Below are 22,348 nucleotides of genomic sequence, written 5' to 3' on the forward strand. Positions count from 1 at the left end.
CCGTAAAAGCCATAAGACCGATGGATATCATAGGCTTAAAATAGGCTAAGCTAGGGACCTTATCAGATAACTAAAAGCTCGTCATTTTTCTTCCATCAAGAAAACTATCTTAGGCATAAATAGAGATAGTGGGTAGTTACCTACCACCCAAAATTATCCAACTAAAATATGCAGCGGGCCACATAAAGACTAATAATCCAACATTATATGCCGCCGGCTTTCACCCATTTTATGAAGGGTGCAAAGTTAGTACTGTGGGAAAAGTCGAGGCCTGGCCAATTTGCCTCGGCAGCATGGGGAGCATGTATGTCACGTTGCACGACTCCAGCCCTCTATTCTTTCCAAGCTCATTGTAATTTATTAAGTTTTCATTAGATGCTTCTCTTGAATTCCTTTTCTTATTTTCTCTACGAGTTTAGGTTTCTGGTTTGGCAACCAATAATGATGCCAAGAACTGATAGGTTTTTCACAATCTTGACTGTTCAATTGAGAAATCAAATGGCTTGACAAATTGGATGATTGACCATAAGCAATCCTGCATATCAGAAAAAAAGAAATTTAAAACACACAATTATTCAATTCTATCAACGACAAGAAGTTTCTCCTGGATTTGTCCAACTCGCAAGTTACGAACCTGAATCTGAAGCAAGCAAACGAATGACACAGTTAGCTTTGCCGGAAAACACCAACTCTACTGTCCCTGTGCGGGCATCTACTCCAACAGTTGCATTATAAAGGCAACCTTCAAAGCGTCAGAAGGTTCATTTGGTATTCGTATTTGAGTCGTAAGCCTAGATCATGGGGCATCATGGTCGAAGTCAGTGGCAGGGGTGGCCGAGGCCAGAATTTGCCGGTCCCTGAGCAATGCCAAATCCGAGGAATTTCTCTTCTTCTCAATTTGGCCTGAACTCATAGGCTGGAAAGCACTACCTCTCCTACTTGCCTCTGGAATTAAAGGGCTTCCACCATGGAAGGATGCGATCACCTAAGGCCACTCCCTTGAGTGGGGAACAAGCTGAAATGCAGTGATTTCATGACCACTACTACGACTCTAGTGGAACCTCCCTTGAGTGCTTCCATAGTATTTAAGCCACCATGAAGCCACTCAGCATGGGCCCATCCAACGTTGGGAGCACTCATCGAGAAGGTAATGGTTTTGCAGCCAACAGCCGCCTGGTCTGAGTTTAACAAGTGTTTTACACTAATTATCAGTTCTTTTTTAAACCTAATCAGAACCCTATGAAAAATAAATTAGTTCTAGAGATGAGCATAACCATCAACTATAGAATTGTGACTCACCCTTGTTCATAGGAGCCACAGAATCATAAAATTTGACTTTCCGATTTGCCATGCTTTGATAGAGCAAAAGAAAGAGAAGGAACGCATGAAGTAGATTCATGAGAAGTCTCAACATATTTATAGATTTTACTAAGCTCCATAGTCTGCTCTTTCTGTACAATAGCAAATGATGTGGACCAAAAAGAAAAGTTCTATTCACAACAAAAGAAAAGGAACCAAAGATATCATACACTTTACGTATCCACATTCTTAATTTGCTTGAGCTACCAAAACCGATCCTTGTTGACACTCAGACAACCAGCCATAACTTTCCCTCCAGTGCTCCGCATGCCCTCTATGAGGTAACACCATGTTGATCACAAGGCACCAATGAAGAAATCTGCTTCAGTTGCTGTTATAAAATTAACGAGGGGATAATTTGTGCTGGTTTCTCTGCCAAGACTTGCCTCATATGTGGCCATTGTCATATTCCCAACTTGGCGCGTTACATTTGCGTAGTAAAAGTTCCAATGAGGATATAGTCTTCTCTTATCAATTCAGAAATTCATGTGAATAAGCACGAAGGTTTACAGAGGTCGAGTGAGAATAAGATGCCTGCATGGTTGTGGAAAGCCATATGCTATTAAGGTCTGGAAAGCACTCTTGGATGCGGTCTGCCAGTTGCATGCAGTTTTCAAATCCAACAACCTTCATTTCGCAAGATTTGTCTCCCATCCTTGCATACTTAGAGGTGGCCTTGGAAATCACGGTTTATGGTTAGACCACACAAACTGCTCAATGTCAGCCTGAGATCTGTTATTGACTACCTGAAATATAGAATTATCATAGTCATTTCTCTTATACCTGAAAAAACTAAATCTTATGTCTGTTATTTATGTCTCTCAGATAACAGAAGTTCGAGTATTGTGTGTGTATTACGTCCATCATAGGATCCCTAGTGAATAAACAAGAAGAATGATATTATCACACCTCGATAAGTGTTCATGAAGTTGCACCAGATTCTTCAATTCAATCCATATGATGGTCTCAATATACAATCAAAGCAATAAAATGAATGATAGCAGATAAAACAACCTCTCTGAACATATCTTGGACGGTCGAGGAAATCTTATACATAGGGTCACTTGATCCTGTCAAGGGTAAAACTCAAGCCATCCAGCCATGAGGCTTCCATTAATGGGTAAGAATAGAAGAAAGATTGCAAAAATCTTGATCCATACTGAGAACTTAGCATTATGGATTCGCATTTCCCGTACAGAGAAACTAGGGAATGAATAAACACAAACAAAAGCTTGTAAATATTTTATGTATCAGAGGAGATATTGGATAAACTTGAATAATAGATACATAAAACTGAACTTGCATTTTACACATTACATTCATCTTTTGATGAACTAATCTCTCTGATCATACAGATAAGTGATACCGCTATAGTTTAGAAAAGCCATCTGGTTGGCATTTAAGCATACACTCACCAACCCATACCCTGGATGATTATTGTAAAGGTTTAGTCGAGGAAGTTAAACTTCTTTCAGAGGCAAAATGTAAGCTCAACACTCTCTTTAATCAAGTAAAACGTGTCATTTCTCTTACTTTTGACTCCAAAAAGTGAACAAGATGTGCTAATAATACTAAAAACGATAACCATGTGCTTCCATGTTCAGAAGCTTACCCCCTCTTTGGCCATTATATGACTAAAAACATAGAACACCTTGGAGCATTCTCGGAGTTGAATACTTTAAGTCATTAATACAGAATTCAATCATTTATCTCTATTCTTTGACTTGCACATACTTAAGTGCCCATGCCAAATGTTTGATTTATATATCTGACCCACTTCCCCCTATAACATGTGAATGTTTAAGCCATCAATAAATTATTTTCATTTGTTTTTAACGACCATTCTCCTACTGGCCCATTTATTTCCTTTAAAGTGGAAAAACAAATTTTCATGTTCCTTGGTTTGACATAAATTTCAACTTTCACAAATTTTCAAACAATCTAAGTGCAGTACAGAGATTTACTTAATCATACTAGATAGTCAGTATTCTATCTGAACAAAGGTAATTGCAACATTTCAAATGCAAGCTTCAAGCTTTGCTAGACAACTAAAACAAAATAACAATGTACTAAAATCATGTAGAAAGGGAAACCTACAAATGCAAAGGATTATAACCATTGCACCTTTGGTCAAGTGGCAGGAGGAGTTCCAACAACCATTTTAGATGCTTGCAAACCAAATGCTTTATGCTGAGCCAAGTTTAGTAGATTGCATATATATTCACTTTGAAAACTCAATAAATATCAAACAGCCTAAGAATGAAAAAAAAAATGTAAATATAGTAAAATTCAGAGATATTTTTTTTAACAGGAGATTCAGGAATTATTGGAATTGGATAGTTGAAGGTGCCAGAGATCAGAGCAGGAAATAAAAGGAAACAATTGGTAAACAACATGCAGTGTCTAGAGTTTTATTCTCAGATAACACCATTTCCACTGTAGAAGAAAGAAGAGAATTGAAGAGGATAAGAGAAAAGGATACTAAGAAATAAACCAAGCAACTGAAAGTAAACAGCATGGCCCCCTTAATCATTAAGTGCAGACAAAGAATGCCATCTTTTAATACACAAACATTGAAATTCAGAGATGAATAACAAGAATAATAACAATCAAACTGCTACATCTAAAATATTATCTCAGCGACTTAATTGACTAGCAGCAACATTATGCATATCTTTAAATTTTCCATTTATAAAAGAGAAGCATATATATGCCAACGAATTTAGTTGGTAAAGTCACTTGGGTTGGGTATTATTGTCTGGGGTTCAAGATCTGCCTTCGCCATGATTCAAGGTCTCAGTGAACTTCAGTAGCCTTGACTTCTTTTTAGAGAGACCTAGATATATATATATATATATATTAGGCCAATATCTCTAGCATACAAAGGATATAAATTTCAGGTCCTCTTTAGAGGCAAAGGCATTTTAAGAATCTTGTTTTAGATTTTTTTCCAAAAAAAGGCAAGCACAAGCACAGTTTATTAGGAATCCTACCGATCCTGACAGGGCACAAAATAAAGAAAAAAAATATGTATGTATGTTTGTGTGTACACACACACACACACACACACATATATACGTACATACATACACATACATATGCATATATATACATATATATGTAGGTGTTGGTGCACATCCTCACCAGCAAAATCCAATTTAATCTCAACTCCATAAGCCCTTTCTTTTTTCATTTATGCCATCTCACAGTAATCTGTATGTATTTTCTCTAACTCATAATGATTTTTGATGGTTGCGAACTGATAGCACACATTGCAGTTCTCCAAATAATGCCACAACTTCCAATCCCTTTTAACTTGCAGGGGTTTAGTATAATGTGCTATGACACTACATAGGTTTTCCCTGATGGTACTGTTTGCTATAACCCAATCTGGCATTAGATTAAGCTGCCTCATGCCTTACAGAAAGATTTAGGAAATCTAAACCACGAGCTCAAAACAAATAATAATGTCATCTAATTATGTTGACAAGATTCCCAAATCAGTAGATCATGTTGCTGGTAAAGCAAGTGCATGCTGTATGGTCAGAAATCAGAATATTGTTTTGATACCTAATACAGGAAACAAGAAAATTTATTCGAGATGTTTAGATTGGTGGAAGCTTTGTGTACGCAATGAGTCATACATCACCTCATACTGCATATGCAGTAAATTCACAGCAAATCTGGGAAAACATTGGGAACCTATTGACAGAGTATTCAGTGAATAGAAGATTGCCACATTTATGACCATCCACATTGACGATCCCCACACTGCTTGAAACTTTAGCGATGACAAGCGTGCTGAGATCTCAAGGAGCAAAGGTCACTTGGTGGATTTGATAATATGAAAATCGAAGATATGGACTAGGTAACTGATATATTAGAAAACAATGATATTGAAACTTATTACTGGGAAGTTCTTCCCCATGATGTACCAAGAAAAAAAGAAAAATCATCCAAGATCTTAAGAGAGTACAAGATTATCCTTTATTGCAACAAACTTTATCATATAAAAAGAACAGATCTAGATCTTCAGTAACTGTGCTCTTCACCGCCTCCTATCCATTTTACAATGATGCAAAAGTAAATCTCCACCTATCTCAGTTGTGGGTTGCAAATAACTCCATGGATCACCCCATATTCTGTATGTGAAAATTAATTCTCAAAGCATGTCATTTCTCGTTTTAAGAAGAAAAAAATCAAGTCAATATAATTCAATCTTTCATTACGAAGTAATAGAAATCAATCCGAGTAATATTATACCTTGGTATACTTCCAGCCCATATTTCCTTTGATGTGTAGTTTTCCTTCACTGTTATAAATCCATTTTTCCAAGCTTCCTGACTCCTCATGAGGTCAAAGGCACGTCTTTGACACTCAAGAGATGTCTCCGGGAAAAAGTAGCAAGACCAAGGGGACCGTGATGGACCTGTCAAGCAACATCTATTATTTCATGTCAATTCACTTATTTTGTAGAGAGAAGTTTTTAATTCAAGTAAAGATGAAGACAGGGATAAGATTTTTAAATTAGCTAGATTCTGATATAAAAAAAAACAGTATTTTAACTCCAGACTTCAGAATTAAGCAAGTAAAAGATAAAGCATCTCTTTTTTCATAAATAGAAATGCCACCTTGACAGCCACTGTGATCTGCTCAATTGTAGTAATTTGTAACAAGAATCAGTCTCTCATTGACTGCAATGGCAAGCAGCCCTGCCATTCCAGCTATTTGGGCCCCCATTCCAAATCCTGGTAGCCTCTCCCAGTCAGCAACTAGAAACTGCAGGTCAGGATCTTTGCAGTTTTTTGGGTGCTGGTGAATCCATATATCTCTCTGTACTTGCCTAGTAAGCGAGAAGTTGTCTTCATCAGATCCTACGATCTGAAATATTGCACACAATGAAAAATCAAATAAGTTTGAGAATAGATGTGGAGGATCAGGACAGCTCTACCAAAAGTAAGTGAATGCCTACTTTCATTTGCCTCCTTTCTTAAGAGGAGGCGAATGAAAGTAGACAAATTATGGAATACACTAGCAAGCAAATTATATGTTCATTTCCCACCAATTAATTAGAATCTTATCTGTACTCTTCTTTTATTTATGCATCTAGTGGAGACTGGAGAGACGAGTAGTTCAAATTTTATCTCTTATGCCATGGTATCCGTTGCATTTTCAATTTAGTTTCTTTCTCACCAAACTAGTTCACAAATTTATTCTGAATATTTCAAGTTCATGTTTCATTATCACAATCTATCAATGGTGTAACAAGTATTGCACTCTCAAAACAATAGGAGCTTGTTTGGCCACTCAAGTTATCCACAGGATTAATGTAATATAGGAGGCGATGAGAGAAATGCAAACAGTGTGGAGAATGAGAATTTCAATTACGGGGCCGATTAAGGATTGATGAATCTTGAAAAAAAGAGTATGTATAAATCACCCTTTAAAACAGATACATATGCCCTATTTTTTCATCATATTCCTCTTCCTGACACCTCTCTTGGAATTGGTTTGGAGGAATTTTATCCACAGAATATCTTTTATGCCCGTCCAAGGGCCCGAATGGATTTGTAAAATATCTCTGCTACAAGTATTTGTAACTAAACAAGTTGCAACGAGAATCAACTGTGAGAGATAAACGCAAGTGAATAGAAGTAACATAAGATATATGTCATGCTTGCATAAAGAGATTGATGCATTCTTCTATATATGAATTCCAAGGTAAAAAAAAATATAAAGATGGGGCAAATCAATCTTACACCGAATCTCAAAGAAAAGCATGAGCATCAGAATGTTTCTTTCTTTCGTACTAAATTCATGTAAGCCAATGCAGAAAGCATTCAATAAATCAGTGCACAAATAGACAACACTTTTTGAAAAATGCTACGAATATTAAATAAGACGATTAACAAAAACACATACCCAAGGAGGATGAGCACTTTCAAACTTTGCCCTGCGTGCAACATGCGTCTGGTATGGACCTTTCGACAATGTCTGGCTGAAGTAAATCTAATCCTAACAATCCTCTCCACAGCGTCCAAAGGAGGAAAACCTCCATTTTCACCATGGTTGTCAAAATGCTCATTTGCTTCCACACTTGATCTGCAGTTCTCTAAATGAGGAGCTCGAGGCACATTTGATCTCTGCAGTCCTCCAACAAATATTTTACCCTCGCCATCTTTTGATCCATCCAGTATAGAACTCCAAGCCGAGTACAGCATCAGGACCCTCTCTTCATTGCTCAATGTTTCAGTTCGTTGAGAATCCTCTAAAGTTCCCTTTTCTTTTGGTACATAAACGTAAATTTTTTGAGGAACATTTGGTACAGAATTGTAGTTCACACTTTCACCAGCATCCATAATCACAAACAAAAAAAAACACAAAATAAACCTAAAACTATCAAATGTGCTCTCTAGATAACAAGGCCTGCAGAATCAACATTCCAGGCTTTCCTCTGATAATTTGCTTTGAAATTTCAACTGTCTAAACTAATCACAATTCATACCAGAACTATAGATTTCATTAACGAAATATTTTTTTTAAAAAAAGAGCCCTGTTGGTTATTCAAATTCAAATTATAATGTTCATATAGGAAGAAAAAAGAGGATATCATTATAAAGCAAGAAACCAATTAATTAATTAGGCTCATAGACGGCCCTCACCAGAATCTATCATGCTTGGATTCTGAGAAGCTGCTCCTGATCAACTCGAAAAAACCAATCCAAACTGCACTGATCTAAAAACAAGTTAGTGCGACCAGAAATAAATAGGCGTTGCAGGCACCACAGAAGAAGCCCAGCACCCATAATTTACAAGGAATGGAGCTGCTCCTCTGAGTTGCTCTTGCCTCCTTCTCTAACCTTCCCTTCTTCCATTCCCTCATCCAATTATCGTATATCCAAGAGAAAAAGAAACCTCCCCCAGCCGATCGAGTACACGATGCTCGTATTCACGATAGCCGTCTGATCGGGACTGATGATGGACGTCATGGACCGGCTGGACTAGTTCGCTAATATTGCGACAACTGTGAGAATCAGGGTGCTGCGACGGATTTGAAATTTTCCAGAAGCGAATTGGATAGAGAGGGCGGGAAGTGATCCGAGGTCCGTCTTTTTATATCCTCGCGGGCCATTTGACCTGATGAGGTCGCCCGGGACCGGGCCCGGAAAGAAAAAGATTTAATTTGTCCGGCCCCGGCTGGTCTATTCGTTAAAAAGCATTTGAGGTCAATTATGTTTTGATTAGGCGTCAAGCACACCAAAAAAAATTGCACCATACGAATCAAAATTAAATTTGCGCGGCGTTTCCCATCACAATTATGTTGCACGACACTTTTATTATTATTATTATTATTTTACTAAAGCAGATAATTCATATATTATATGTACGAATACATCCAAACATGACACGTTATTGAGAAAAAAAATATTAGAGTCCTATCCAAATCGTTTGAACTCCCTTGCAGGAGAAGGATGGTAAAATTTAAAAAATTTCAAATCTCATGGGTGTACGTTTGAATTACCGCAGCACCATCATTTATGCCCGAAGACTTGTCTTCCTGCCCTGCAAGGCTCAAAAGAACAACCATAAATGCAAAAGACTTCTCCACATTGCGGAGTTTTCACATAAAATATGTTCTGGAAAAACTAATTCTGAGTTCTTAATTGAGCCTTTTAATTATTTGCAAGACCCTGAATTTCAAGCTTCACATAAGCTTTTTTAAAAAAAACAAGACATCTGGGAGAATGATTCTTGGAGTTTCACCAACCATTTCAAGTAAGAACAATCCCCAATCAATATACTCAAGGAAATACCCCAAGATTTTAAAACACAACCCCTTTAAATGGAGAATAGAGCAAGGGTGCAACCATTCAGTCCTAGCTCTCCCTGCTAAAGTAAAATTTGATGTCACAACTAACTTAAATTTATACATGGATACATCAATGTTAAAAAGCTTGGAGCTCTAGCAGTTCAACATAGGTTTAATTAGAATCTTTCGAATTATCCAACCTGATGCAACCCAGTTTCTAACCAATCTGCAAGTTGGCCTAATTAAACAGAATAAACATCTCTGACCTTGTTAGACGAGGGTTAATTTATCGATGCCCTCGCATAGTGAGAAATTTAAAAAAGAAAACAGAAATCATCTCTTCTCCACTGTAATGACCAGAAGACATTTAATAAGGTAAAAGGAATCAAAAAGTTTCCATCACTTACCTGTTCACATGCAAAGCTATAGAAAGCATACCATATTTTTGGTTTATTTATAATTACTCATCTACTTCAGCTTAGAACTCAAATACCTGTACAATGACAATCCAAACGTCGTCACATAAAAGCTCTTTTGCCTACTTTTTAGGCCTTATCTCAATACCCTGGATGATGAGTCCAGACTTGCAATTCCCTCCTTCCACTTCCATCAAACTCATTTCCACTTCCCCATCCTCACCCTTATCATTGTAAAATTCCCCCATCTCCATCTCCATCCAGCCATCGGCCCTTGCCCGAGGGGCTCTAGCTGCATTGCTGTTTTCCTCTGCATCTTGAGCTAGTGGAAGCACCATCATGCCACGCCAGTTCAGGAAACGCCTAAACATATGTCTGTTCCTCTGTGTCTCAGCATCATCAGGGCTTATTTTCACAGTATTTTTGGACACCTGGGCTCCCAGTTTCACTGTTGTTTCCTGATTTGGAAAGCCAAGACCTTGTGATGCGGCCTGATCTACTTTGAAGATGAGATAGGCGGCATAAGTTGTTTCAGGAGTAAGCTCTCTGCTTTCAATTTTGCCTCGAATCTCCAACCACCAAACTATTAACAGCTGAGCAACCTCCGAAAACCTTTTAGAGGAGAAAGTCACTTCCTGGTCAGGAATGCAGCATGATAATATCCAATAGTAAAAGATGATTTGAACAATTTCAACAGTACAGAAAAGAAAAGGTTTGTTTATTCTTGGTACCACTAGGGCGAAATCCTACATGTTGTCACAAAAGAACAGTACTGGCAGTTCAGGAGCAAAAGGCAAAGCTGACATTAAGGAAGTACCAAATTCTTTAAGGCTAAACAAGAGAAGCAGAGTCATATTTTTTTGACAGTACCAGTATGTGTTGAGAGTTTTCAATAAACTAATTGTAAAACACATTGTAAATCTGTTCCATGAAAAGCATTCCATTCACTCCGCTCTCTAATGTGTAAGCTGATTTACAAATTGCCTAGTTCTTCATGCCCAGAAGCTGGCTGTTGCAGAACTTACATATTAATTTTGGAAGAAAGACCGTCTTATTCCATGAAAATAATCGAAATGGTAGGTCGCTCATAGTCCAAGATTTAGGACAGGAAGTTGCTGTATATTCAAGCTTCCTATAAAAGTTTGCCGGTGCAAAGTTTACCGACACCTAGTGCAAAGTTTCCAACATTAGCCCATCTATTCACCCTGTGCTCTCATCTAAGATGTACAACGGACACCAGGGTAGCAACAGGCAAAGGTACAACAGTATGGAGAACAGAACAAGATATGATCAAGACCATTAAATTACTATGTTCTCAGAAAAATTAAAAATGGAAAGCATAGTAACGATAACTTGTTGTAACATCCGAACAAGTTCCAACACAAAATTTGGTTAAAGCAGCAACACGTGCAAATTGCACAGATATTGAGGGGATTTCAATTGCATCTCTGCAATTGAAAGTAGATGCGAGCTCAAGTTGGATTGGAGAGCAAGTTGTTTGAAAGGACTGGTGGTATAGCCTAAATAGGTCAAGAGCAATTCTTAGTTACCAACCATGCCAAATAGCTCGTCTGAGACCATAACAGTTATGATTTTTAAAGCAGCAAGCCCTGATAACACTGCTGTATGGTGAAGTCTGCTCCCTAGCTGGGCAGATCATCCCTTCACAAGGAAGAAGACCTACAGGCTTTGCTGGTGTGCAGGCCCAATGAACCTGAAAAGGAATGCCGATAGGATGCCCAATTTAGTCAGTTATCCCTTAGTTGTTCTATCAAGTGCTCATACAATTGGGCTTGAGATGCATCCTCATTCTCAGTGGCACATAGTAAAATTATTCACCTCAGCTAGTACATCAATTCTTGCATATTTATGAAATAGACTAGGTGTATGATTACCTCTACAACTTCACTATACTTTAGTTACCAGCCATCAAGGGACATTAGTCCATATCTAGTTGAATCAGATCTAGACTCCAATCAAAAAGAGGACTGGCCGTTTGTTATCCTAGCAATCAAATGGCGTTAATGTGGAGACACCACTAGAACTTTTCTCTCTCCTTTTTCTGATTGAATTGGAGGTGCCACTTGTACTTTTATAACAAAAGAGAAAGGTTGTTCTTTTTTTTAGTCACATATATCATAATATTACATTAGAAAGGTATAATTCCGACCAATCTGCAGTTCTCTAATCACTCTAATCTTATTTATGAACAAAAAATACATAACAAAAAAAAGGGATTCAAACCACTAAATCTTTGTGCATAAAAGATTCAAGTTAAAATGAAAGGGGAGTACTTTATTATTAACACCTCGCACTTGTCAGTTTAGCTTCACGCACTACCAAATTATAATTGACTCCAAGATTGGGAAAATATAGCAACAAATGAGGCAGACCAAATGGTTATTCCAATGACCATCAAGCTCAGACACAATTTATAAGTTATCTACCAAGCAAACAAACAAACAACCAACCTGGAGAAAGAAAGAAAAAAAAAAGATCCAATAATACATTAAGTTGGTACAAATGATAGGAATAGCCAATGAACTAACCAATGAATAAAAAAGGATCGGAGAAAGAAGGCACAAACCTGGAATCGGGTAGAGAAAGCCACCTCCAATAATGGGGAGTATCCCCCCATACAATAAACAGCTGTCTGGCAGACAGCATGTAGCACTTCGCACCGCTCGATTTCTCCAGTGAGAAACTCTGCAAACCAAAATTAAGTTTTGAGAAAAGCTATCAATTTGGGCATTCCCACGATCGTTGGCAAAGGCTGTAACAAAGAAGGAAAAAAGGGACGAAAAAGAAAAAGAACCACGCGAAAGGCAAACAATCCGTCACATCACACCAATGGCTTGGCTCCAAGAGAATACTACTGGGTTCCACAAAGGGCAAAGAAAGAATCCATCAATCTACCGGTTCATAGCAGCTGAAGCCCATCAAATTGATGGTGCAGATCTAAGAACACATCCAGGCTAAACCAAATCGCGGCACGCCAACCCCAATTATATTTATTCCACAGATTTCTATAATTTTTTGATAGAAAAAAAAATGACCGATGAATACCATTAAAAAAAAGCCCTAAATTCGGGCACAAATCAGGATTAGGAACGGAAAAAGGGTGGAGGGAAGAGTCGGAGCAATGGCAATAAAGTACTATTTTGCCGTCGTCTATGAGGATGGGATCGCAGAGGCGGAAAAAGAGCTCCCTCTTGGACGCGTACTCCACCGGATGGACGGCCCTAGAAAGGATCGACTTGTAATCGGACGGCAGGAAGTGCTCCCACACGGTGTCGGAAGAGGCGGCTGAGCAGAAGGTGGTGGAGACCGCCGACGACCGGCACGAATCGAGCGGCGACGTCTGGGAGATTACGTGCGAGAGGCACTCTTCCGGCAGGCTGGAGATATCGCCGCCACCCGTTTCCATCTCTCGCTTTCGCTTAGTTCGATCGGCTTTTTTTCCCCCCCTTCTGGTTCTCGCTTTCCGTACAGAGAAAAAGGGATTGTATGTATCATGTGTTCGCGTCGAACGAATGATGTTCTTTCGCGGCGCCCAAACGCCCTCGTTCTTCAACTTGCACGGCTCTCAAAGCAACATTTGCATCATTCGTTGGTGGACACGTGCGAAGAAAGATGAATTTTTTTTTTTCATGCGAAATATGCAACTCCTACCGCCTTTGACATAGTGCCGTGCCACCTTGATAGGTGGCGTGTCATCGGATTGAGGCATGCCATAGAATTTCTATAATAAACAATAATCGTCCATCTCTTAAATGAACGACCATAGAGAAATCAAATTGTACGATTGGGATAGAAAAATAATTAATCTATGGATCCATCAACAACTAGAAAGATAAGATGTCGACATCTCTAAGTAGAAGCTTGAAAGATAACAGAAGAGCTTCACCAAAAGAGTATCCAAACTATATTATAGACCAAGTTGTGACGATACATCTTGACAAAGTTACTTCATTATGATCTAAATATCGATTCGAAATATGAAAGTAGCTTCGATGACTCAGAAGTGAATGGCAGATTTAGTGGATTTGCATATAGTCGGATATACACTCCTTGATGCAGGTTCATCATAGTAATATAGAGCCTGGCTCCACTAATGATATAGATTTCCTTTCTTTAAATAGCAAGATAGGTTTCTGAAAAGTAATATTCAAAAATAAATAATCGCTCATCAGCGTTATACTCTCAAAATGTCCATCATCCAAGCACTTTGCATCATCTGTGTATAAAAGTGTGATCAACAATGCAACTTCATTTTATTTGAAGCACTCTTAACATCTTCAGGAATTGCCAGAATCCGCCAAACGCAAGCTTTCCAGCGTGTGGCGAAACCCTAGGCTGCACCTCTGATGTTCACACAATACGCAAAATTGACAATTTGTGTCAATTTGCACTAATAAGCTGCACTGAGGCAATGGCCCACCTTAGAACACAAAATTGACAATAATGATGATGACAACAGCAACTTAGAATTAAGTCAATGAAACGGATGGCAACAATAATAACAAGTTTAAATAAATAAAAAAAAAATCATGCCATCCATCAGCAAACTTGTATTCTGATCATCACTTTTTGGGGTTCTTCCTCCTGTAAAATTCCTTTAGTCTTGGGACATCTGATATCCGTCATCTACTGCTGCTCCAATTAATAATTGAAAGAAAATCAAAGGAATACAGAATGTATCGCCTCTAGCATATTTCCACTCTGCAACTTAAAAGATTAATCCGATCATGAGCACAACCTGCAAAATCCATCACCGAAGAAATGAGAAGGGGGAGGGTGTTGCTTAAGGTTGTAGTTCCACAGCAAAGAAAATGAAATTACAGAATGGTATAATTAGCTATTTCATGACATCCACTAATTTCTTCTACTCTGATGCTTTTTATACTCACTGCAAAGAAATTGCACAACTTAATTTGACCCCCCTTATCTTAAAAAAGGAAGGGACACGCACTCCAATTTACTCCTTGGCTTACAACTAGCGTACAACTAACCATTCCCACAGTAGGGACACAAATAACCATACTAAATTGATGGGATCCTGCACTAATGTTTTGGACGCACAAAGCCGCCACCTCAGTCATCTTCATCATCTTCCGAAGCCTTTCTTAGCCATTGCACCAGATTTACAGATCCATCAAAATTCATTGACTGTGAGAGCAGAGAGAGCTGGCAGAAAAAGCATATAATATGAATGGATATCTTATGATAGCAGAAAATGAAGACTATGGAAGGATATTACAACATCAGAAACCAATTACATGTCAACCAACAATCCTGTTGCTTCTATTTTATCAACTTGTCTTATGCCAAGGAATGGAAGAATATTATTGATGAAGACATTAGCACCACCATCATGGTAACAATGATTGGTGCTGTGGCATCTTGAGAAATTTTTTGACAAACTGCTTCTGACATGACAAACTGCAACAGCACCTGTGAAGGAGAGATACAGGACACAAAAATTATTGCTCAATACCTTATGATCCTATGAAATGAGGGAATGGCTGATGAGGATAAAGCACATCTGCAAACACGAACAAGCACTGATCCACCAATTGGCCTGCTAGTGTCTAATTTGTTCTAAGATTTAAAGTACACAGTGAGACATGGTGTGAGGCTTGCTTAACTAAACAGAGCACAGACATAATGAAAATGAGGGAACAACAATTATCAAAAACAACTATAATTTGATTTTTGATATTCAAAGAAAACATCTGCTCATCAGAAATTGCAATAACTAGGAGTGGCAATGGGTTGGCTTGCCTTGTGTTCAGGTCAGGCCAATGCCTTATATCGTCCATAGGGGTCACACCCAACCCAAGTCAACCAGGCTTAGCCAAAGACCTAACAAGCTGATCTGCCAAAGTCTCAGGCACATTTGATTTTGGGGCTTTTTATTGTTTAGGCACCCAAAAATGAACAAGTTTTGAAGGTTCATTTTGCACTTTTTTGGGCTGCTTTAAACTGTACATTGGGCATACATTAAGAACCGCCTGTTTCTTGTGACAAGTAACAACTACCCAATAGCAACACATTTCAAATGGTTCATATTATCCAGTATGCTTAAATTTTTTGGTTATGTATCTACTTTTACCCAAGTACCCAGCTAAAGGCTTCAACTGTTCTGACCCGACTGCTTCAGAGGCTTTGATCCAAACCTGACCCAACCAGCTGGCAGGTTGGGGACATTTTTACACATACTCAACCTGCAAATCCAACGGTTCCGGTTAGATGGGTCGGGTCCAGGGTGAATCAGGCAGGCTAAATGGGTCCAGGTTGAGACAGGTTCGCTTACCAGCACATTTAGTAATGGCAATTTAACTGCAATAACTACAGGGTAGGTGATGTCACCGAAAGCTGTGAGTAATGCATTTAAAGCGAGAGCAAAAACCACTGATGTGTCATCATCACATCAAATTTCAAGACAAGAAATATGACATCTAAAAAATATTTTTGGTTATTGATGCAGGTGGAAAATTTTACTTGAGTATGTATACGTTCATTAATTATAATGTTATGATATACGTTAAAATGTCAGCAATCATAAAGTGGTTGCTTATGAACTGACCATCTATTTCTAATTTATATGAAAAATAATAGGACATTGAGAAGAAGACACTCCTTCCATAATCACAAATAAAGAAGCAAATGCATGAATAAAACAAAATCATCCGCAAATGTATGTCCATCTAAGATGCAACAAAAGGATGGATGATGATAACATAATGGACTCTGTCGTACTGTTTGGGCATCCATGTGCATGAGCAAGGGCAACCATCGCCTAAGCTGTTGTAGGAGTTAGCATCACCAAATGAGGAATATTTCATAGTTATGCCAACATTGATTCAACCAGACAATTGAGGTTACAAAAACTTAACTGAACTAACATGATAGAAGGGTGGATGGCCAAATGATTTGCTTGGGAGAAATTAGTAGACTAGAAGGGAAGCTTGGGTTGAAGTGATTCCTTATAGCTGCCATGATTACATGCATATTGCATAAGCCATCTGTATACCATCTTACAAGACAAATCTAGCCATATACATAGCGCCTCCATTGGCAATCAGTACCATAAATCTTTGCCAATCTGAGATGAATTTGCAATCTACTAAAGAAGACATGCATAACCAGCCATATCTAACCAAAGGACCATGCGCCTATCGGCTTGTGAACTTTGGAGCTAGCCATGATGACATACACTTTGATGCACCTGTCCAAGCCCCTTTCCATGATCTAATTTGGAATACGCACAGATGCTAGCGGATGCTCAAGAAATGAGAGGAGGAGGAGAGGCTCCCAATCAACACTCTCAAAGAGAAAAATGATGTAGTCATGACTTAAATACAGAATCAAACTTATGGAGAAGATTGTTGAGCCAAAAAAAATAAAGTTATAGAGAAGATCCAATATTGAGGTTGTGATCAATACCAGTGATATAGTTGGGTGGTAGAAAGTATGCTTTAATACAGCTTACTAATAAGCAATCAAATAAAGCTACTGTATAAAACAAAATGCAACCAACATTGATCTTCGGTTCAGTACTCCAAACTGTAGCAATGACAGAAGAGTAATAATTAAAAGGATGCTAATTACAAAATCTACCCAGAAATACCTCTTCATCAATAGTTTTGAGGTAATGCTTCAAAAGATCCTTCCACCTGCTGAGTTCCTTGCCAGTAGAGTAGCTCACCTAAGTTACCCAATGATATTAAAGTCAACAAATTTTAAATTATCTAACGACGAAGAATGCAAGTAATAGGAAGAGAGAATATCAAAATTATTCTTGTTTGCAAAAAGCGAGCGATGATATTTAATATTAAATTTAAGAAGGCCTGTACTTGAAATATTATACCATAACCATAACCAACGAGCCTTTTGGAGCTTAGCTTCGTATATTGTAATTTTCCTTTCACATATATTCAGGGCTTAAAAAGATACCAAAAGCAAGCTTTCAAGCCTTACCAATGTAATCCTCATTTTCAAAACAATTATGGTTTGCATCATATATGTATACTATGCCATTATCAGACAAGTCATAAAGGACTAAAGAAACAGTCCGCACAGTATCGTAACCAATGATGCATGTCATGCAAGCAGGTCATGAAAATGATACAAGGATGCATGTCACTGTACCATATGCGCCAGCCTGTATTTTGTGCATCAACCTATATCAATTTATAATCTCTTTGATGCACAGATATAAATTGAATAATACAAATTTTGATTAACTTTAGATGAAAATAAGCATGTCAGCAGCAATCAACCATATGAAAATACCTGGTGCTAAACTTACAAATAACTACTTACGATTAGAAGAATGATGAGCTGCCAGAGCTGATCTCAATTATGGAATAATACAATGACCCAGCACAATCTGTATATGACATGTTTTATGACAACCTGAACATCAGAATAGAACTCTATGAAATATGTTGCTTAATTGAGCCAACTACTATCATAAGAGAAAAGCAACACAAATACCTATTTTAAGTTTGCATTTGGAAAATGGGATGAGAAAAAACACACGAAAAAGGACCACTACCATGTATATTTCTTTCATGTCATAGCACTATGAGTATGGCAGTCAATGTGCATTAGGTGCATTTTTCCACACAGAAATGTGCAGAATATGACTCCACAGTCTTACAAATTTCATCCACACCTCTAAGCAATAAATGCTGCATATCATTTAAATCATGTCATACCATTACCAAGCAAATTGAAGGAACTCAACATAAGGATCAGAAGTGGAGACTTAAATTTTCCAATTAGTTCAGAGCAAGAGCATTCCTTGGCTGTGGAAAGCACCCTAACTTCAAGAACCTTCCAGCTCGGATGCCGTATGGACGAGAACATTGTTCCTACTTCCATGGCGGCATCATTTTACACTACCTAGTGCAATCATGAAATCTTTCTTTGAAAAAGATTGTTCTTTTTAATTTTGTGACATTTATATTGCAATACTAAAATTGATAACAGGGAACAACTAGATTATTGAAATTATTCTAGCTCCCACAACCTAGCATTTTAAAGACATAATTGCTGCTAACAATTGCCCCCTACAAACAACCACTACCATCTACTGTGTTCTCAGATTTGGTTACGAATCTAGGATAAGGTATATGAGATGATAGAATTAAAAAACCTCTTGACAGTTATATGCCATATGTTAACAAAAAGTAGTAGCCCTGCATGGGTTCAATAAAGCAAGTAAATTATGCGTATGCTGGAGAAATGAGAAGTGATTTTCAGATGTCAAGGACCTAAGCTTTAACAAGAAGATATGGTCATAGAGGATGTTACACTCTAACCTGATCACAATAACGATATGGTTGTGACAGAATTATAAGTCAATTTTTTCCAACCTTCACAGAGATTCGCATCAGCATCTGCACTACCAACTGTCAATTTTGAGCCCTTCAAAACCTATATAAGAGCCCCAATTTGGATTTGGCTATGTCCAGCCTCTCTCGAAACACCTTGCTTTCTCCAGTCTTCTCTAACTCTGTAAACTTCATCCCACATCTCAGCAGCTGCATAAACATTAGACAATGCAACATATGTATCAGAAATCTGCTGCTTTCTCTCAAGCATCTTTCTAGCCACCTCACTTCCAATCTCCACATTACCATGCAACCCACATCCCCCAAGCAAGGCGCCCCAAATAGAAGCACCCTCACCACTCTCCATGCCTCTGTCTTTGTTACAGTTTGTTTCAGCATCTTTTACATCTTCTACCAACTTCCAAGCTTCTGCAAGCTTGCCAGCTCGTCCTAACATATCAACCAAGCAAGTGTAGTGATCAACTCTCGGAGCGATGCCATACCTCTCCGTCATCAAGTTGAAGTAGTTTATGCCTTGCTCAACTAGACTGCAATGGCTGCAAGCACTCAAAACAGCTATGAAAGTAACCTCATTTGGTTCAAAACCCATTCTTATCATCTGCTCGAAAACTCCAATAGCTTGTAAACCTAAACCATGCACAGCATAACCAGTGATCATCGATGTCCAAGATACTACATTCTTAATTTCCATTCTATCAAATATTCTCCTTGCATAGTTCAAATTGCCTGACTTTGAATACATGTCAATAAGAGCAGTTTTGATGACCACATGATCATCTCCATCCCCAGCCATTGTTCTTAGTGCCTGAGCATGGATCTCTTTGCCGGAATGTAGTGCTGCTAGACAGCTACAAGCATCTAGAGATTTTGCCAAGGTGAAGCAGTTCCCTCGAATCGACCCACTTTCACCATACAATCTTGCCAGTAACCTTAGCCCCTCGCTTGGTAATCCATGCTGTACATATCCCGAGATCATAGCTGTCCATGAGATCACATTTTTATCAGGCATAGCATTAAAGAGCTGATGTGCTTCATTGATCAAACCATTATATATGCATCCTGTGATCATTGAGTTCCAGTGTGGCACATGCCTTTCCCCCATACTACTGAAAACATGTTGAGCTTCTGTGATGCTAGAGCACTTGCAATACATGTCAATCAAAGCACTCCCAAGAATAGCATCATTGCCATCAGAAGAACAGCAATTTTCGTAAAGACCCGAAGCAACGAGAAGACCATGAACTTGCCTCCCAGTTTTAAGCAATCCAAGACCGGCACACACTTTAAGCATGGAAACAATAACACTATGATCCACCATGACAAGTTCCATAAAACCACCACCATGACCAAGAATGCTCTTAGTGGCATGATAATACCTCTTATTAAAGACATAACCTTTGATCATCATAAGCTTAGACTCTACAAACTCTTCTCTCCCCTGCATCGCTCTCTCAGCACACTCCACTTCCCCGCATCTAAAATACATGTTAGCCAAAGCATTTATTACTGCAGTATCTGTCTCATGCCCTAGCGTGATGAGGAAGCCGTGAATCTGTGTGCCTGATCTCAGATCGCTAAACGCAGCACAGGCAGTCAAACCGCTAGCCACTGTGAATTCATCAACATCCAACCCAGATTCGGTACATCTCATTCTGTAGAACAGATCCAACGCTCGGACACCCATTCCGGCAGAGGTATAACCAGCGATCATGGAATTCCAAGTAATTACATTTCTCTGAGGCATTCCACCGAACACCTTACAAGACGAGTCCACATCGTTGATCTTAGAGTACAAGCGGAGGATGGAGGTGGCGACGACGACGTTGGAGTGGAAACCATGCTGTATGGCCTGGGCGTGGAGGGCGCGGGCGAGGCGGGGGTCGGAGTAGGCGGCGGCGCGGGCGGCGGAGGCGAAGGCGAAGGGGTTGGAGCGAAGGGAAGGGAGGCGGGAGAAGAGGCGGAGGGCGGCGGCGGGGCGGGTGGAGCGGGCGAAGGCGGAGAGGAGAGCGGTCCAGAGGACGGGGTCGCGGGAGCGGGAGGGGACCTGGGCGAAGAGGCGGAGGGCGTAGGTTAGCGAGTCCGGGGAAGGGAGGCTAGCATACGCGGTGAGGAGCTGGGTGGCCGTGACAGGATCCCGATCCAGGCCGAGCTTTAGCAGCCGCGCGTGATGGAGATTCATTCATCTCCTCGACGTCGCCCGCATAAATGGCTTCTGATGCATATAGAAAATTATTTAAAAGATCCTTAATGGTATGAAGGTCTCTAACTTAGAATTTTATGCAACATCAGCACACCTCGAGGATTACATGCAACAAAAAACTGTATGTAGTTAGAACAAAATTTTATTCAGTCGCCCAGATGGTTGTTTGTCAATTTACGAGTTCCCACACCCCAACCCAATTTTAAGACCTTGGCATTGTTTGTTGTTTCATCTATTTTTTTGCATTACTACTGATTTATTTAAATACATTTAGGTTCTATTTGACAATTGTCAATTATTTCTACCCAACCAACAGCGTTGTTTGCCTCCCTATATACGTGTGTTGTCTTTAGGGTAGCACCCTCAGCTAAAAGTCTGCAAATATCATGGAGAAGTAGACTAGAGTCGGCTTCCTGTCTCCGGCTCCGGATCCAGTCAATGATTGTGACCGAGTCGCCCTCAAGAATAATGTAATCCACTCCCACCATGTGCCTTTGATAGATGAGCCCCTCTCATGCAGCTCGAAGCTCAGCATATACCATAGATATGTCAAAGATCCGTCAACCTCCAACTGCTCCAAGTTTTTCTCTTTTTTTTTCATAGAGCATTTTTTTCTTATTTTTTTTGGATCCTCACATGCTCCCTTTGTTTAAATCCTGACGTTCTCGTTAGACTAAGAGTCCAAATTCATTTAAATTTAATTACAAGCATCACGATCAGCTTGTGCTGTAGCGTCCTTTAATCTAAATGAGTCATGGGCCTCGTCTGTTTTATTATCATTTGTAACAATTTAAGACTTCATCCAAAATGTTTAGTCAAAAGATATTATTTGGATTTCTTGATCCTATATAAGTACCCAAAATTTACTCAGCGAATAACCGATGTAGGACTAAACACACACCCACACAGGTCCTCACAATATATTACTATTGTTTTAGGTCATTATATTTCTCAAGATTATGTGGATTACTAGTCCTTCAATTTTAATAGTGGAGTACATATTCATCCCGTACAATTTTTCTGAGTAAGTTAATCTTCATCTGAACACTTATGCACACCTATCTTAGCCTAGGAATCTCTCCATGCATGATAACATGTTGAGATCACATTGCTACTGGAACTGCTAATGATCATTATGTTTCATGTAAAAAGGAACCTGAGGATCTTTTAAAATTCACATCAGTAATCATGTAAGTTA

The 22,348-nt window shown here is 38.9% G+C and overlaps 2 protein-coding genes and 1 pseudogene across 8 annotated transcripts; all 3 read right to left on the reverse strand.

Annotated features, from left to right (window-relative positions):
* Positions 1-1,869: 1,869 nt before the first annotated feature.
* Positions 1,870-7,846, reverse strand: LOC103707021 (annotated as a pseudogene).
* A 1,676-nt stretch (positions 7,847-9,522) lies between these two features.
* Positions 9,523-13,156, reverse strand: LOC103706934 (putative F-box protein PP2-B12). The gene is made up of 3 exons (XM_008791210.4): positions 12,743-13,156; positions 12,173-12,291; positions 9,523-10,197 (listed from the first exon to the last, which is right to left on the reverse strand). Exons 1-3 carry the CDS (start codon positions 13,010-13,012, stop codon positions 9,708-9,710), a joined length of 879 nt encoding a protein of 292 aa, XP_008789432.1. The 5' UTR covers positions 13,013-13,156; the 3' UTR covers positions 9,523-9,707.
* A 681-nt stretch (positions 13,157-13,837) lies between these two features.
* On the reverse strand, positions 13,838-21,281 carry LOC103707022 (pentatricopeptide repeat-containing protein At2g13600-like). 7 transcript variants are annotated; one of them, XM_026804585.2, is made up of 5 exons: positions 18,918-21,281; positions 17,914-18,006; positions 17,219-17,296; positions 14,865-15,039; positions 13,838-14,772 (listed from the first exon to the last, which is right to left on the reverse strand). In XM_026804585.2, exon 1 carries the CDS (start codon positions 21,127-21,129, stop codon positions 19,033-19,035), a length of 2,097 nt encoding a protein of 698 aa, XP_026660386.2. In that variant the 5' UTR covers positions 21,130-21,281; the 3' UTR covers positions 13,838-14,772; positions 14,865-15,039; positions 17,219-17,296; positions 17,914-18,006; positions 18,918-19,032. The 7 variants fall into 7 exon arrangements, with proteins under 7 accessions (XP_026660386.2, XP_026660387.2, XP_026660388.2 ...); XM_026804586.2 differs by lacking the exon at positions 14,865-15,039 and having other exon boundaries at positions 13,838-14,344; XM_026804587.2 differs by lacking the exon at positions 14,865-15,039.
* Between the last annotated feature and the right edge of the window lie 1,067 nt (positions 21,282-22,348).

Source organism: Phoenix dactylifera, chromosome 18, assembly GCF_009389715.1.
Source record: "Phoenix dactylifera cultivar Barhee BC4 chromosome 18, palm_55x_up_171113_PBpolish2nd_filt_p, whole genome shotgun sequence".
In the NCBI taxonomy this organism is placed as follows: Eukaryota; Viridiplantae; Streptophyta; class Magnoliopsida; order Arecales; family Arecaceae; genus Phoenix; species Phoenix dactylifera.

Coding starts and splice junctions, on each gene's coding strand:
- LOC103706934 (XM_008791210.4), bottom strand. CDS start 13,012: ATGGAAACGGGTGGCGGCGATATCTCCAGCCTGCCGGAAGAGTGCCTC. Junction 12,292..12,742: donor TCATAGACGACGGCAAAATA/GTACTTTATTGC, acceptor TTTGGTTTGCAG/AGTTTCTCACTGGAGAAATC. Junction 10,198..12,172: donor CTTTCTCTACCCGATTCCAG/GTTTGTGCCTTC, acceptor CTCCTCTAAAAG/GTTTTCGGAGGTTGCTCAGC.
- LOC103707022 (XM_026804586.2), bottom strand. CDS start 21,129: ATGAATCTCCATCACGCGCGGCTGCTAAAGCTCGGCCTGGATCGGGAT.